Source organism: Lutjanus erythropterus, chromosome 9 (genome assembly GCF_056507025.1).
Source record: "Lutjanus erythropterus isolate fLutEry1 chromosome 9, fLutEry1.hap2, whole genome shotgun sequence".
NCBI lineage: Eukaryota > Metazoa > Chordata > Actinopteri > Lutjaniformes > Lutjanidae > Lutjanus > Lutjanus erythropterus.
Genome location: NC_139325.1, coordinates 24,268,269 through 24,285,375, shown reverse-complemented (window position 1 = coordinate 24,285,375; position 17,107 = coordinate 24,268,269). Strand labels below are relative to the sequence as shown.

The window sequence follows — 17,107 nt, the reverse complement described above, 5'->3', positions numbered from 1 at the left end:
CAGAAACAAACATAACACAATGGATATAGGAACTGACTTATATAATTACATTAGATTTGCTTGAGTTTCGATTTTGTGCCACTTTATACTTCTTCTCCACTAAATTTCAGAGGGACAGTGTACTTTTTACCACACTACATTCATTTCAATGCAGAAGTTACTTTTAAGGCTAAAAATTTATATTAAATATCAAATCAGTTCATAAAATGATGCATTATTATAAATAGTTGATATCTAGCTAGAATTAGCTCAATCAACAACAACATTTAAGATCTGCTTATATGTTAATGTATCAATAATTATGATCCAATAATACAATACTTTACCATACAGCTTGTTGAATACTCAATTCTGATTGGTCAGTTACAGCATTCTACAGTCTAAAAGCATAATTAGTTTGTACAAGTGACAATGAAGAAACAGTGAATACAAATCTCGCAAGAGTTTCACAACTCAAGGGTTCCCATCTATGCGACCATGAACAACAGACCGTCATTATGGACAGTCTGATCCTAGATTCCGAGGACGTGGAAGCAATAAAAACGTTTTTAAATCAATAAAATCGTTTTTTTATTTGATTTTTTTAAAATAAATTATAGAAAATAGTAGACGTTTGCATCATTTTTTTTAAATATTTTTAGCAAATAGGTATGTAATAAGCAGGATTATGTACAATCAGCATATTCTTATTGTAAAATAAACACTTGTACATTGTCTCTTATATAACGCTGACTGTGGCCATCCTGCATAATATACTTTTAGTTTCAATACTAGTTCATTGTGTTGTCATACTTACGTATGTTTTTGAGTGCAGGACTTTTAGTTGTCATACATTATTTTTATAGTGTCATACTCCTACTTTCACTGAAATAATTTCTGTCACCACTGCTATTTTATAATTAGATTTAATTTTCTCCTCTTGTCCTTGAATGATACAGATTCTCTTTTATTCTCTTAACTGATTGTATTGTTTTACCAGCTGATAAAAACAGCTGACAGGTGACTTGACGTGATTTTAATTAGGTCTTAACTGTGTTGTGTTTACGTTTTCACATTTTATCTTATCGTCTTAATATTCCACTCTTATTGTAATTGTTTTTTATGCTTCTATGATCCTATTACAGTCCTGTAGTAGAGTTGTTTTTGTGTTCTCCTGGTCTTTAGTGCCGGCAGCTGCAGGGAGCGTCTCCTGTGGCTGTAGTGGGGCGGAGCATTCAGATGACCTCGCTCCTATTGGCTGAGGGGAGGAGCCACTCACAGACAAAATAGACAAGTTGCGCTTCAGTGCTCCAGTCAGGATTTACAGCAGTGCTTGGTCGGTTGCATTAGTTTAACCTACCTTCTTTACTACAGCAGGAGCGTAAACTCCACGACTGGTTCCTGTGCGCGTATTTACGCATTTAAATCTTCAACAACAGACGCGTTTTTTTAATTTATCGCGTACTACCTGAACTTCCTGTGGAGAAGAGGAGCGATGGATTTGGTGTGTCTGGTGTGTTTGGCGCTGAGCATCGGTGCTTGGTTCGTCTCTGCGGAGAGACACAGCGTCTACTGGAACAGCTCGAACCCAAAGTAAGTGCTTATGTGCGCTTTTGTGCTTTATGGTGTGTTTGTGTGAGTGCTAGAGCTTGTGTACAAGTGTATCTGCAGTCCGAGAAGTTGTCTAATGTGTGAGTACCTGTAAAGGGTCAATCAAAACTAACTGTGTGATGTCCCCAGAGGCGAGTGTATGTAATTATAGATAGACAGAGGAAAAAGCAGACATTTTCTGCTTCTTAAAATCTCACATTTGTAAATCTATTGCTCCTGTGTAATTAAATTCTGCTCGTGCTCTCAAACTGGCTACAACTAAGCATGTTGTTTTCATTAATGTGATACTTAAAGGTTCATGTGACGTTTAAAGTCAGGGCATGTGTGGTCTACCTTTAAACTCCCCTAACAGGATTGTGATCATGCTACTAGACTATTCACACACAGCAGCAGCAGCAGTGGGGTGTAAAAGCAGGAGATTGTGAGCTGGTGTCCAGACAGATGGACAGATTCACCACTATATTTAACCGCAACTCATAGACACAGACATGCTCTAATAGGAGAAAATAGACTGACAAGTATGAACTTGGCGAGTGAGGCTGTCTGTAGGGTCTGCACCTGCGTGTGTGTCATGGAAAGTCTATAAATGAGGATGAATCAGTATCATAATGAGTTTGATATAGCTACCACATCAAGACTCGGTGTGTTAAAGTGGTTTTTCATTGGTTTGAGATAGTGATAGTGTGTGTGTCAGAGAGTGAGATGCACACATTGCTGATTATTTTGTTTTGAGGTCACAAATGTAATGCTATCCGACCACTCAGTGGGATCGATGGAGCTTGACAGACGCGCAATAGCGCAGCGCGATTTATTGAGCTTTTAGCGTGGAGCGAGTGATCCTCAGCAGACAGTATTATTTTATAAGCGAGCTGAAACAGAAGGACAGGTCCCCCCCTCTTCTCTGAGAGATGAGGTCGATTAAAATCCTCAACAAGGGCACAAGCCATTATGGCCTTTTAGTCTTGTCTTGATTACATTACTGGCTCTCTAATTGCCCTTTAAGAATGACAATAGACGCGGGGGCTAAAAAAGAGCCCTGCAACAAGCAAAACAATTGTCCTGATAATTGGATAAAGAGTCTAATGGAAAGTCCTGTCGTCATGAGTAGTGCTTGTGTCATGGGTTTGTCCATGTGTGACTCAACAACCCGAGTTTGAACCCACCTCCACCTGAATTTTACACTTGAGTCACCACAGACAAGAGGGGAGGAACGGAAAAGAAAGAGAGAAATGTGAGTCTTTCTGGTCTGGATAAGAAAAGAAACTGGAGCTCCAAGTTTTCAAATGAGAAAGGCTGGTAAAAACAAAAAGAAAGCAGAGATTTATAGAGGACGGGGGTGGTCTAATAGTCAGATCTTATGTCTGCTGTCTCTAATCCCGCTCTGGACTATTTTCTGCTGTCAAATGGGAGTTGTATAACCAGAAGAAAAAATCATAATATAACACTAATCCCTTTTGGCGAGATGGCTAAACATAGACCCCAGCACAGACAGACTTAAACTTCACACATCACAACAACTCTTCACAAAAAGAGTGGCTATTCTGCTTCTCTCATATGTGTCATACAGACTGGTTTATCAGTCACTTCTGTTCAAAAGAGCTTTTTGTCATGGGAAACAAACGTTTACATTGCCAAAAGTGAAAAACAATAACAAAGAATATACATTGTTAGAGTAAGTGTGAAGTAAAAAAACACAAAAAATGTACATAAACAGAAGAAATGTGGATTTGTTCTGAGTACAAAGTAGAATTTTAGATTTTCAGCTAAATAATATAAATGCAATTAAGAAACAAATGTATAAACACAGTAATATCTATTAATATCTGCAAACAACCATTCAGTAAAATCAAGAAAACAATCAATAGATTAATCAGCAATAAAAATAATTGTCATATTTGTCATTTCAGCCATTAAATCATTCTCTGTCTTGTCAGATACACTCTGAAGAGGGAAATAGATTTTCTCAGAAAAGTAGCAACCAAAATGTGTATCAGGGGGATAATGGCAGTTAAAAGCCAAAAATGAACCCATAATCGGCTGACCTCCACATGTCACTCGTATTATAGTTTTTGCCACATTTTACAGTCTAATCGCCATTACTGCTCTATAATCCCTCATTACCAGACCCCCCTTCTCTCTTTTTCCATCATCTCTCTTCTTGTCTTCTGGTTTCCAGCTTTGACTAAAAGCCCACCTGCCCCGAATCGTCCCCGGTGATCAATCAGTCACCTGTTCGGAGGATTACATTGATCCATCAGCTGGCATAGACGGCAGCGGGCCGTGGATAATTGATGCTAATTGATTCTTGGACTGATTGTGAGCAGCAGTGATTTGTCTTAGGTGGAGGACAGTGACCAGATGGCAGCAGTCTGCCCATTCATGTCGGTGGAGTAGAGGGATGTGAAGCAGCTTAGACTTGTGTGTGTGTGTGTGTGTGTATTTTCCTCCAAACACAATTTATGTACAAGTGTGTTTGATTTCCGCCAACTTGTCAAAGCGACTTAATGATTATGGCTTAATGCCACACATCAAGTCCTGAAGGAATTGGCGTGTGTGTGTGTACAGTTTTCCTACATGACAGGTGGAGAGGCATGTTTTTCTCACTCTGGTCCGGTCTTGTTTTTACACTACGTGTCTGTGCCTGTGTCAATTATATGAGTGTGTGTGAGAGAGAGAGGGAGAGTTTGAACTTGTGCTGCCCTTTACCAGCTTTTAACGGGAAGTAATGTTATTTTTGTCCAGAGTTCATACAGGTGATGAAAAACAGCGTTCAAGTTGCGCCACTTTCATATTAAATTCCCACTTAAATGAATAGTTCATTTTGGGATAAAGAAATAAAATAAGTCACATATCTGCTTAGCCATTTTGTATAGGATGCCAAGTTTACTCTAGACAGACTGATGACACATTTTAAAATATGAAACTTTGTAGTGTTTTCCTTTAATTTGGCAGCCTTGGGTAAAATGGTGCCACAAACCATACTTTTGGTTGTTTATAGCACAATAATGTCTGATTTAATGGGATGAAGAAATGAAATAATCATTTTGAGTGTATGTATATAAATATATATTTAGCACAGCTGTACAGCGCTGGAAAAGCTTGAATCAAGCACCTTGAAAACTTACTTGAATTTGACTTTGCAAAAAATGTATGAACCCTGTTTGTAGTGGACTGAGAGTATGTGATTGTTAGTGTGTCTGTGTGTGTGCCTCAACGTCACAGTAAAAGAAGGAGTGGCCGTTACCGGAGGCAGCCTTACCGAGACATGATAAATGTGTGACTCACACTTACACACACTGGGGGGCAGGAGGGAGGACTTGGCTGTTAATATTAGCTACAGCCAGCATTCCACCCCGCTGTTACTATACTCAACTCTGTCAGCTGTGACTCTGAGTGTGTGTGTGTGTGTGTGTGTGTGTGTGTGTGTGTGTGTGTGTGTGTGTGTGTGTGTGTGTGTGTTTGTCTCACTGTACCTGTCTGTTCCTCTCCCCATCTTCACTCCTCTCACTCTCTTTAACAGCTGGGGCTCCTCCCACACTGGCCGCTGGCCCCGAGCCCTCCATCTCTCTCTATTTCTCTATACTTACAAATTCCAGCACATTCAAGAACATTTCTGCACAGATGTGGATGCAATCAAAGGGATAGTTTGGATTATTTGATTTATGGTTGTGTGAGGTACTTCCATCCATTCATATTAGCTACAGTAGATGGAGAAACAGAGGGGAGTTCAATCACAAGATGCGCTGGATGGTTGTCAGCAACAAAGGGTATTTTAGCCACTTAGAAAAGGTCCACCCCTACACTGTATTTAGAATATTTTCACCACTTTACTTTGCTGTCAGAAAGCCTCATCCAACTGGAAACTACCATGATATAAGCCAAAGGTTGCTCTCTCCAAACCAACCAAACTCCATTGGTGAAATCAGACATTTTAACTGGCAGAACTGTGACTTTGGTGAATCTGAACTATTCTTTTAAAACACCAAAGTCACACAATAATAAATTAACAGGTCATAGCAGCACTAGACCAGCAACTCAAGTTTTCTGCAGTTTATGGAGTTTCGTCGGCTTAAAGAGAGCAATATTTGGCTTATATAGTAGTGGTTTCTGTCAGAAAAGGGTGTCTGATGGCAACGTAAAGTGATATAATATTCTGAGTATAACATACACAAAAACTGATATAGATTTTTTTATAGCTATTATCAATAAGTACCTCACACAACCCTTCATCAAATAATCCAAACTATCCCTTTAACACAGCACTCCACAGCCTCCTTTATATCTGCTATCTCTGTGCTATTTGACTGCTTTCATCCATCAAGAGCACAGCCTTGGCTTATTTGCCACGCTCCCAGATATCTGTGCAAATATCTCTATCAGGAGTTTGGTGTAATGTAATATTCTGTTTATCTCCGTCTGTGTCTGGCTCTGTCTGCCTTTGCTGTTATTGAGGCAGCCGGGGCCTGCCTCGACACGTACGTGCGGCCTGGAGGATGAGTTCGGGGTGAAGGAAGGGGGTTGATGTCACCGCCTCCCCCACCCCCGCCCTTCCCCTGTCCTGTAACTCGTGCATTTTATACATTTTGTTCCCTGTCTCCGTCTCTCTTTCCACTCATTATTTTCCCCTCCCCAGCCGGTGTCGCGTCTGGTTGTTGGCCTCTAATCTCAACCAGAACGAGAACGCACACACACATACTAACATAGATTACAGACGGCTTGTAATCTGACCATCTGACCCATAGACACAAAATCATCAACCTCCTGGCTTCATTCTATATATATCAATGCCCCTGTGATCCCGTGATGTAACATCTTTCTGTTTCATGTCCTCTGTATTCCTCATGTATGGGTAGGTGGGTTATTGTGTAACTGTTACAATATATAACTTACTTAATAAATCTGGAGTTGTAACAGGGGATCATTTCATTCATAATCCACTGTACATCAGTATAATCAATTACAAGTACCATAGGACATTTCCAATCATCTTGCAATGAATCCTGCCCATTTAATATCAGAAGGCTTTGTGTGTATTCCCTGCTGATATAACTATCTTACCTAACATGCTTATAAATGTACACACATACTTTCATGCATCATAGCACACAGGGGCAGCTGGGAATTTTTTAGTGACAACATATAGTTTATAAACCACAGTATCTACTCTATATCTATGTCTCAGGTCTCGCAGTATCCATGCACCTCTGTTTTCTCTCTGCTCTTCCTCTCGCTTCCTTATCTGTGGTCCAGACTTCCTCTCCTCCCTCCCATCAATCCCCCTCTTTCTCACAGACCTTCCTCTGTTTTTTTGCCCCAGTAGTTTTCCACCGGAGGAGGACAGAGCACCTCTCAGCCTTGGCTCTGCTAACACTAGAGGGGCCTAGCGTTATCGTAGTATGTGTGGGCAAGCATGCATGCATGTGTGAGTGTGTGTATGTGTACACTGCTCATTCATAGCATTTCAGGCATGCCTTGGTATTGATGTCCACTCATAGCTCACCATCGCCCTCTAAAGGGATGAATTAGCAACAGACTTCTGACAGATGGACATCATGTTCTGTCTCAGTTACTCAAAACTTTTATTCGAAATAAAAGCTGAATATTTTAATAGAAAACTCATAGAAGTTACTGAACTTGTTCCCTCTCTCTCAGCTCGATAGACAGACTCACAAGCACACAGATTAACTCTCTGTGACCCCCTCACATATTAAACCAAGCATGATACCATTTGGCCTTCTTCTATTCATCACAGATAGAATGGGAGGCTACAAAAAGGAGAGACTGGGTTGAAAAGATTTTGGGGGGCAGAGAGGAGGAGGAGGAGGGTGCGGGGTGAGGGAAGGGTGAACTGGAGAAAGGGATTTGTGTTGAGAAATTAGCCTGGATGAAGAGCGCTGGTATATTATGTCAGCGTTAAGAGACAGGACAAAATAGAGGATAGGGAGAGGGGGGATGGGCTGATTTTGGGAGAATAAAAGAGAGGCAGACGGAGGGAGGAGAGCGTGGACAGTGATGGATGAAGGGAGGGGAGTTTGGAATTGAATAAGTGGGAAACGGCAGTTTTGGCCATTTTAGAAGCACTCATCTTGCAACGGGATTCTTAGGTTGGGTTAAACCTGAATAAATCATGGTTTAACTTTAAATAATGTAACTAGCTAACATTTTTAGCTAGCTATCAAACGGTGCAAAATTAAGGAATACAGGGAAACTGAAAGTTAATGTAAATACTCAAATACTCAACTATGCCATGCATGCACATATAAGCACACAGAAATTTGCAAAAAGTGGAAACTCCAGGGTTGAGTGCTAGACTTATAACCCAAAGTAGGGAGAGATGATTGTATTAGTGTAGAGAAGAGGAAGAATTCCCACTGGGTTTCTTATTGCTAGACAATGAGATAGAGCAAGAATGAAGGTAGATTACATTGTAAGCTAATATAGAAAGACCTTTCGGTGTATATTAGATTGGCTATAATGGAGAATCCCACTAGTGAGCAGCTAAACCCATTAGAACCACTGACAGCTCCTCGGTCTGTGTGAAAGGAGGTGTGAATCTGCCATACCACAGCAAATTAATAGGGTATTAAGTGTACACCTCAAAGTAAAAGTGTGTGAGAGTGCGACTGGAAATTTGATGAGTGTGCCTTGTGGAGAACGTAGTAAACCGTCCAAACCACAGCCCCCTGTTGTGACATTCCAGCGCGTGCACACTTTCTACTGATTACCTGCACAGCAAATGGCTGCGTTTGGAGGGGGTTGCATCTGTTTAGTGTTTCAGTGGTGCTGACTCGCTCCATGAGTGGTGTGTGTGTGTGTGTGTGTGTGTAACAAACATCTTCAGTGCTGACTCAGATGGTAGTGTGTGTGAGAAGTTGCGACCCTGAACTCTCACCCCTTGACCCGGCTGCCAGTTTGAAACGCTCCCCAGAGAGACGGTGAAAGACAGAGTTCCTGCGTCAGTTGTTTGACCAAAACCAGTGAGAGTTCAGGGGACAAATGGGAGGGACGACAGTGAAGACGGGGGGACAAGGAAAGAGGGATGGCAGGGAAAAAGAAAAGAGTGGAGGTGGCAGCGCTATGCAAAGACAATGCTTCAAAGCTTAAGTGGGGAGGCAAAGTGTTGAAGAACTCACCTACTGTCATAACTACTATTTTATACCCTTATAACACATACTTTAGTTGCGTTTCCACTGCAGGAACTTTTCCCATGGGCAAATAACATTTTTGAGGAACTCAACTGCAGGGACCAGGCTTTAAGTTAAGTTCTGGGGACATTACTGTACCCTCCCAAAACACCCTGCTGGGGCATATAACAGACTGACTGATGACAAAGTCCAGGTGTTATTAAGCAGAAATTGGAAACAGCGACCCACCATGATAAGATGTACAGGAAAAATGACCTGTAAAAAAACTTTTTCATTCAGTATGTCAGCGGACTAATTTGCCAGATCTTTGCAGGTGACTGAGGTGGAAACATAGACAACAGTGGACTGAAGGAAACTTTCAGCTCCTTCAAAAGTAGTTGCTGAGACTAAAAGTTCTGGGCACTTTGAGTTGAAACATGACTCTTGACTGCTGATGCAAAAAGGTAGAGTAGCTCCATAGTGAGAAACGACCTTTCTGCAACAGAGGAAGACTGACTACAGCCACCTTCAACCCTCGCTGTTTACACACACCTCAGTCACACGCACTCAAGCACACAAGAGGCTCCAGAAGGCCTTGATAAACAGATGTGCTCATGAGCCTGGGGCATGAGACGCCCTGAATAAGGGTCTTCAGAGGATCCCTCTCCCATGAAAACATGCATACACACACACACACACACACACACACACAAATCAACACACGGGAAGGTGAAGCTGTGTGGAAAGTAGGTCTGCAACAACTCAAACACCTGGTTCTCACTCTCACATGCGACACAGCTATCACGTTAATGCAACTCTCACTCTCCCGAGAGCTGTCAGTCAGTCAGAGGCGAGAGTAGACGCAGGGAGATACAAGAGTCTCCAGGAGAGAGAGCTTTGATGAGCCAAGTGTCAAGTAGAGAGAGCAAGGGAGAGCATTAGGGAAAGGAAAACTCAACAGGCATTCGTGGACTAGATTTTGCCAGTTTCTTGTCTTATGGTTATGTAAAGATAACAAAATCTGGAGCAAAAAAAAAGACTCATTCAAGCATAAATACCTCTAGACAACCAAAAACGGTCATATGAGTGCTCATATAACACCCATCCACAGCAGTCAGGGTAGTGAAAGCTCCACAGGGGGTAAGGTACAAGGGTTGAAGAGGCCCTGTAGCCTTCAGGCGCTCTGTCTTTGGGGAGGGATAGGGTATAATTACACCCCATTCATTCCTCCTCCCCTCCTTTTCTAGAGAACACGTTGGCCCCAGACCCCTAACAGCTTTTAATTAGCCAGACCATTGCAGGAGAGGAGAAGAAGGGGGGGGAAATGAGGAGGTGAAGAGAAGAATAAAAGGAGTGTTTTCTTAAAAGCATGAGTCGTGAATGAAATTAGCAACAGAATCTGTTTTGTTGGCTTTTGACAAGCCAGTGTTTTCATGTGGAGGTCGGCCAGGCCACTAACAAGGACACAGTGTGGGAAAAAGGTGTATCCCATGCAATTTAAAGGTCTTCTTTACTTCAGAGGGAGCAGCTATAGATGTCCAAGTGTCTTGTTTTCTCCAACTCTGTCAAAGAAAACAAGCAGAGAGGAACAAGATCAGAGGAGAGATTATTCGGCCAATTAGACAGGCTTTTCCTTTCACTGAAACACAAACAAAGGCGTGCACACCTGCACGGGAGTGTACACACTCACAAAGCACCTTTTCTGAGAGGGAGCAGTGATTGCAAGTGGAGGGAGGTGATCAGCCTGTTAGCCTTGGATAACAAGTGTAGAGTTGTACTCCGCTAACAAAGCGTGTTTTGACAGGTAGGTTAGCACTAGTCGATATACACACACATGCATACAGAGGCAGGAAGGAGGGGTTAGAGGCCCACGTTTGGAGCCACTGTGTCTGTGACTCGGCCAGGGGGTCCTAACAGGAGCCACAACAACAGGAGGAGGGGGTCAGAGCCACCACGTCCCGTGCTTTGATGCTGGGGCACACACACACTCACAGCACACGTAAACAACAGCAGACACACAGGAGCTGTTTTCTTGTCACTTTCACTCTCTGCAACCCGTCAAACACACGCAGTTAGTTTAAGCCCACATCGAGTTTGAGGATTAGAGCCTGTGTTATTTCTGAGGATATAATCAGACTAAAACGCAAATATCAGTCCTTCTTCATCTCCTGACAGCCAGCAGCACATCACAAGCCTCGCCTGCATCATGTTTACTCTAAAGGAAAGACATATCAGTTACGTGAAATTGAAAGTGAAGGCACCGGGTTTATTATTTTTCCTCATTGTTTCAACGAATCTGTTCCTCACTCACTCTGAAAATCATTTAGTGGAATCAGCTAATCTTTTCTCACGAACTTAAATATACAAGTTTTATTTATTCAAGTTATGTGAACTTATAATCTCTGGTATTTATTTTCTCAACAGTTCACTGAGAAACAAGAGTCCTTCTAACCTGAAATCTTTTGACTTGAAATGTGTTGAATGATTGTACTGTACGGAGTTCAATCAAACCATTAAATTAAGTTTCTCTTAAGACTTCAGATCTTAATACCTTACGCCATTTGGACATGTTTTTTCAAGTACAGCTGAATTGATATCAAGTTTATTTGACAGGAAGAGTTTAGTTGTTTTGAATAATTGTAAAATTACCTCTAATGGTCTTTTCATATTCAGTCAACTTAAACAAAACTTTATTTTTACATCTATCAACAATAAGTAAAAGTTCTACTAAGGTGAAAAGTGCTTTTGTATTCTGACTGAACATCAAGACCCTGAATGTGCAGTGGGGCTGTTCAGGATTTATAGAGATTTTTCACCATTTCTCTCTACTTCATTAGGGCACCGGGGGGGAACAAGCATGAGGAAGTGAGCAAAGAGGAGACGGGAAGAAGGCTTAAAAAGAGCCATAAAACTAAATGAAGGGTAAAGATGAAAAGAGAGAAGGAGAGCGACAGCCTGACTGTCTCCACCCACTCTGTTACTGTCTTTGATGAAATCAGAGAAATTGAGAGACAGAGATACAGATAGAGGCAGCAAATAAGTGTGAGGAGATGGAGACAAACATCTAGAAAATGGAAAACAGGTTTAAAAGATGCAACAGGAAGAGTCGCACAGATAGAAAAGTGGACCAACAGAGTGGGTAAGAGGAGAGATTGGGCTTGAAATGTCATTTTAAATCTTCTTGTAGGTGAGAGGTGAATGACTGCTGAAGGCAACACGGGGGGAAAAGAACAGGAAGGTGTGTGTGTGAGTGGGATGGTGGTAGGGCTTTATGAGATGATAGGTGTGTTTTCTCGTCCATAAACAAAGTGAACAAGTTCTGCCTGATCCGGCTCTTTCTAAATCTGTCACAGTGACGAGTTTGCACAAGTAGACAGAAACACAAACATCCTCACATGGTACCTGAATTCCACCCAAGTAGCCGTACCTATGTGTTTACACGTGTTGTTCGTGTGAGTAAGTTCATTTTGCGTGTCTGCGTGTGATTATCCCTCATTGTTATTCTTCAGACGTGTGTTGTGAGCTAAACTGTCAGGGTGTGTGTTGACAATGTCATGATTATTCATGTTGTTATTGATTTGGCAAAATGAAAAGATTTCCATGCTGGGCGAGGACATCTGTCACTAACCTCCTCTTTCTTCCTGTCTCCCTGCAGCTTCCTGTGGGATGAGTACACGGTGGAAGTGCGCATCAACGACTATCTGGACATCATCTGCCCACACTACACCCACGGCGAGGTGTCATCGCATGTAGCTGAGCGCTACGTGCTCTACATGGTGGAGAAGGAGGACTACGACGTGTGTAAACCTCACTCCTTTGACCAGCTGCGTTGGGAGTGCTCACGGCCGTTCGCTCCCCACGCTCCCGAGAAGTTCTCTGAGAAGTTTCAGCGTTTTACTCCCTTCACCCTGGGCAAGGAGTTCAGGCAGGGAGAGAGCTATTATTATATCTGTAAGTATCAATAAGAACACATTAGATTATGGCATTAGGGCTGGACAATAAGGACAAACTCAAATATCACCATATTTTTGACCAAAAACAGATACTGGATTTTTTGGGCCCAAATCTGATATCAATATATCGATATAAACTCAAAAATCTATCGTAGTCAATTTTCTTGAAATTTTCAGTTTTCTCAGCTTATTTGTTTTTACAGTCTGTAACAATATCCTGAATCTAAGAAGAAATCTATTCTCATATCATGATATATAATATAATACAGAAATATTGTCCAGCCCTAACTGGCATTTTTTTACCAACTTCCTGTGATCCTGAGAAGATTTCTTGTATTAAACTTTTCCATCTTTTCTGACTTTTCACAGCCAAGCCAATGCATCACCATGGCCAGGAGTGTCTCAGGCTCAGAGTGGATGTTATCGGGCATAAAGGCTCTGCAAAGACCCGTCCAGATAAATCCAAAGCAGATGATACAGGAAAAAGCCTGGATGGAGGAAAAGGGATGTTTCCTGCTGCTGGAGGAGTTCACAACCCCTCAAACCGGCTCCCAGCAGGTGAGGATTCTTCTTACAGAAATACCAGACAGATGCAAGTTAGTCACAGCAGTCCTGTGTCTGAGAGGTGCTCAGCTGGGTGTGTTTACCATGAAGTGATGATGCAATTTAATACTGAGTCTCTCTCCCTCCCTGTTCTTTCCCCAGATGACCCTGCTGTGATGGAGCCAAACGTTCAGAGGAGCATCGGCAGTTCAGGAGCGCAACTGGTCTCCTTCTCACTCTTCTTTACCATGATCTCAATCTTATTAGCTCTGATGCTACACTAAGGCGGACCGCCATGACAGAGACTATGCTAACCCAATGCTGGTCGTTGGAATCATGAACATTCAAGAGATTTTTTTATACAGATTTTTTTTATACAAGCATGGACAGTGCTGTGTGTTTGTTTGCGTGTTTGTTTGCGTGGATGTGGAGCGTGGATCGTTCCAAAGAAGAGGACCTCAAAGATTTTTTTTAAAGACTTTATTATGAGGATGAAAATTCTCATTTTTGACCACATAAGATGCACACTTTCTCAGTCACAATGAACAAAACTGCGAGCAAACTGATCAAAATACTTAATGGATTAATATCAAATTGAAAATGAAAAGATGATTGCATTGTCTTCATCATCCTGTGTTTTCAATTCTCATACCGGTGGTACAGATCTGCATTGTACTCCTCATCTCCAACTGTTCAAATGTCATGTTTTCTTCCTCTACATGTAGAGAAATTATTAATTCTGTCTGTTGGAAATGTTGTCGACTACTGCCAAAGTGGTATGCATTATGTAGGATTTTGTCATGTTGTTGTGTAGCACTCAGCTCCCTGTTTTATCTCTTTTTCAAGCACCACTGTCACATTCACACTGATACAAAAGCCAACACTTTGATTCAGGTGCTGTAGTTTCAAAAAACACCACTTAAAATATCTGACATGATACATTTTTTCAGGTCAGTTATTGTACAACACGAGGAAATATGGAAATGGTCTAATCCATTTGTTTCCTTGAACCAGTAGTTCTCATTAATTTCTTTTTTATGTTTTTTGGCTCATGAGCCTTTAAAGTGACCATATTATGCTCATTTTCAAGCTTATTTTTTTATTTGGATTTTCTACCAGAATAGTTATGAAAAGATACATAGTACAGTTTATTCACACATTAGTATGTTGAATAATAGTGGACATTTCATTCCAATTTCTGTTGCAAATTAGCTGCATATCACATAAATGTGTTACATAGTGATGTCACTAATGAACGGATCCAAGGCTGGATTATAAACGATGTGTTTCAGGCAGTTCAGGAGCAGTAACACTATAGCTGAGTGAGTAACTCCCTTTAGCATGGACTTTGTTGGTAACTTTGCCAATGTTATACATGCACAAACATCTATATAACACATTAAAGGGAAGGGGGAAACTCCAAAAGTATAATATGGCCACTTTAAATTGATGCCTACTGCTGCTCATGCAGATTAAACAGTTAAAATATGTTTATTTTCAAGTTATATAATGTTTTTTTTTTACATTTCATAACGTATTTCAGGAGAATTTGGATCCTACAAATATATATTTATTTTTGTGTCATTAGTCATTGCTACTCTATTGCATGTTCTTACAAGGTTGAGAGCCACTGATCAAGAGAACAAAACAGATACACTAATGCTAACAGGGGTTTTAGGGAGCTGAGCTTCTTGAGTACTTATGGTTTTTCACTCATTTCTGCTGTCTTGACGGTATCACGGTACACTGATCACACTGATGTGCATGTACTCTTACATTGTTAAACCTCAAACAGAAGGGACTTCTCAGTTTTCTTGTTAAACATGCTTGTGTCATTTTGTAAATGTTTATATGTACATTTGTAAATAGAGAAAACTATAAGAAACTTGTTTTATGATGTGAAAAATCTTTAGTGAAATAAAAAAAAATGTGATGTAATAAAAATCTTTGTCTGATTTTTAGCAGCTCTAGTGAAATGCACTTTCGCTCTAACCTACTCTGGTTCCTGAAATCCCACTTACGTCATTGAGATTTTGATGGATGACACAATATTTTGGCACAGCTATCCATCTCCTGTCCGATGAAATCTCTATAGCACCCTCTACATTCCCACCCTCTGGTCTTTCCCAACTGTTTCTCATCCCCTCATTCTCTGTCCTCTTCGTCTTTCATCCCTGGTGACATCGCTTGCTTCATAGCCTGAAAACCAAACACGAGAACTGAGTGGGGGGACGGCGAAGGAGCGAGAGGACGGGATAGTGCCGCGAGAGAGGCCCACAAGCAAACTGACAACTGGGTGTGAAGGTGTCACTCTCGCCTCCTCTCTCACACTCTGTCACTCTTTTTCTGCCCTTTCTTTTACTGCTCTGTGCATCCTCTTTGGAGGGAAAGCCGAACATCCGTCTACACAGACAGTGGTATGTTGGAATGAAGAGAAGAACAGAGCACAAACCTCAGAGCTGACTGAAAACTGTCAAAAGTTGCCATACCCTGTAAAACCTACACAACATATACATTCAAAACCAGCACATAAAACTGAGCTGTTTGTTTTTCCAAAATCACGTCATAGCTTAAATTCTCTGCAGATGATCACACAGTCTCAGAAATCTTGTTGGAATGTCACAGCCATGTATTTGTATAGTCCTGTACAGTAGGTTAATGTAAGGCAGCCTTTCACTGTGTCTGATGGAACAGACCAAACATGGCAGTGTTCGTGGTAATGTTCAGCTTGAGATGGTGTCATACAGCAATGTGCTGCATGACACCATCTGTCTGTGTAAACACCAGCGAAATGCAGTCAATTTTCAACTTTATGAAAGTCTGTAGATACAATCAAGATTGCAAGGCAGACACAAAGACAAGGCACAAAAGAATGACAAACAGAGGCTTTTCCCCCCGGGATGATCTGAAGAGAACAGCAATTCAAGTGTCATAGGACCAAAAAAATAGACAGAATGGCACGGAAGAGGTTTATCAACAAAAACAACTAAAGGAGAAGTTCCCAGAAAGGTTAGGCCAAATGCCAGACTAGCAAAAGCTCAGATTTGTGGTGATAATATGGATTTTTCCCTTGCCAGTCGTATCAAGAATCTTACAGTTACAAGGTTTTATGAACAAATTCAGTTGCAGTTGCAGTAGCAGTAGTTTCCCTCTACCCATCTGTCAGGTTATGGATGCATATGATTTGCATCACAAATGAAAGCACACTGTTTGGAGGTAATGAAATCCCCAAAATCCCCCAAATCCCTAAAATCAGATATTTGCACAATATAAAATGCAAATTCCCTGTAGGTCCACAATCTCTCCTACCATCAAATTATGATGATTTTCATTCATTTCATTTCATGCTCTCACACAGGCAGAGTATAAAGTCCCTAAAGTTCAGTGATATTTTCAAGATTTTATGTTAATGTTGTATGTAAAATCTTCATCTGTAAAATGCTTTATCAGAGAGATACAAAAGAAAAAGTATAGTTATCTCTGACAGTTGAAATTGGTCATCTGTAACTGTGGCTGATAATGAAACAGGTGAACTGTCAAAATATATTTGAATATTTCAAATATTTGCAAATATATTTGATTTAATATTGTGTTACATTTACAATATGTTTGAAAAGACAAAGGAAAGGTCTAAATATTGAGGCTAGACAAAAGATTTTCTTACTTAGCTTTTCTCAAAAAACATTGCCACACAGAGAAAAGGAATTACAGTTTAATAACAGAAAGGCCAAATATAAACCAGAGTTATGAAATAGCATCATTATAGAAATGACATTAAAAACTAATTGCATAAAACATTAAGTGTAAGAAATGAAATGTCAAACAGATGCAAACTTAAAGAAAATGAAAGTAAAAAAGGGAGAAAATTATACATCAAAGAATGTCGTTAAAGGTCAA

General features: G+C 40.8%; 1 protein-coding gene across 1 annotated transcript; it reads left to right on the top strand.

Annotated features, from left to right (window-relative positions):
• Positions 1-1,301: 1,301 nt before the first annotated feature.
• Positions 1,302-15,154, top strand: efna1b (ephrin-A1b). The gene is made up of 4 exons (XM_084726781.1): positions 1,302-1,572; positions 12,370-12,665; positions 13,037-13,225; positions 13,373-15,154. The coding sequence occupies exons 1-4, from the start codon at positions 1,475-1,477 to the stop codon at positions 13,492-13,494; spliced, it is 705 nt and encodes a 234-aa protein (XP_084582907.1). The 5' UTR covers positions 1,302-1,474; the 3' UTR covers positions 13,495-15,154.
• Positions 15,155-17,107: the final 1,953 nt, after the last annotated feature.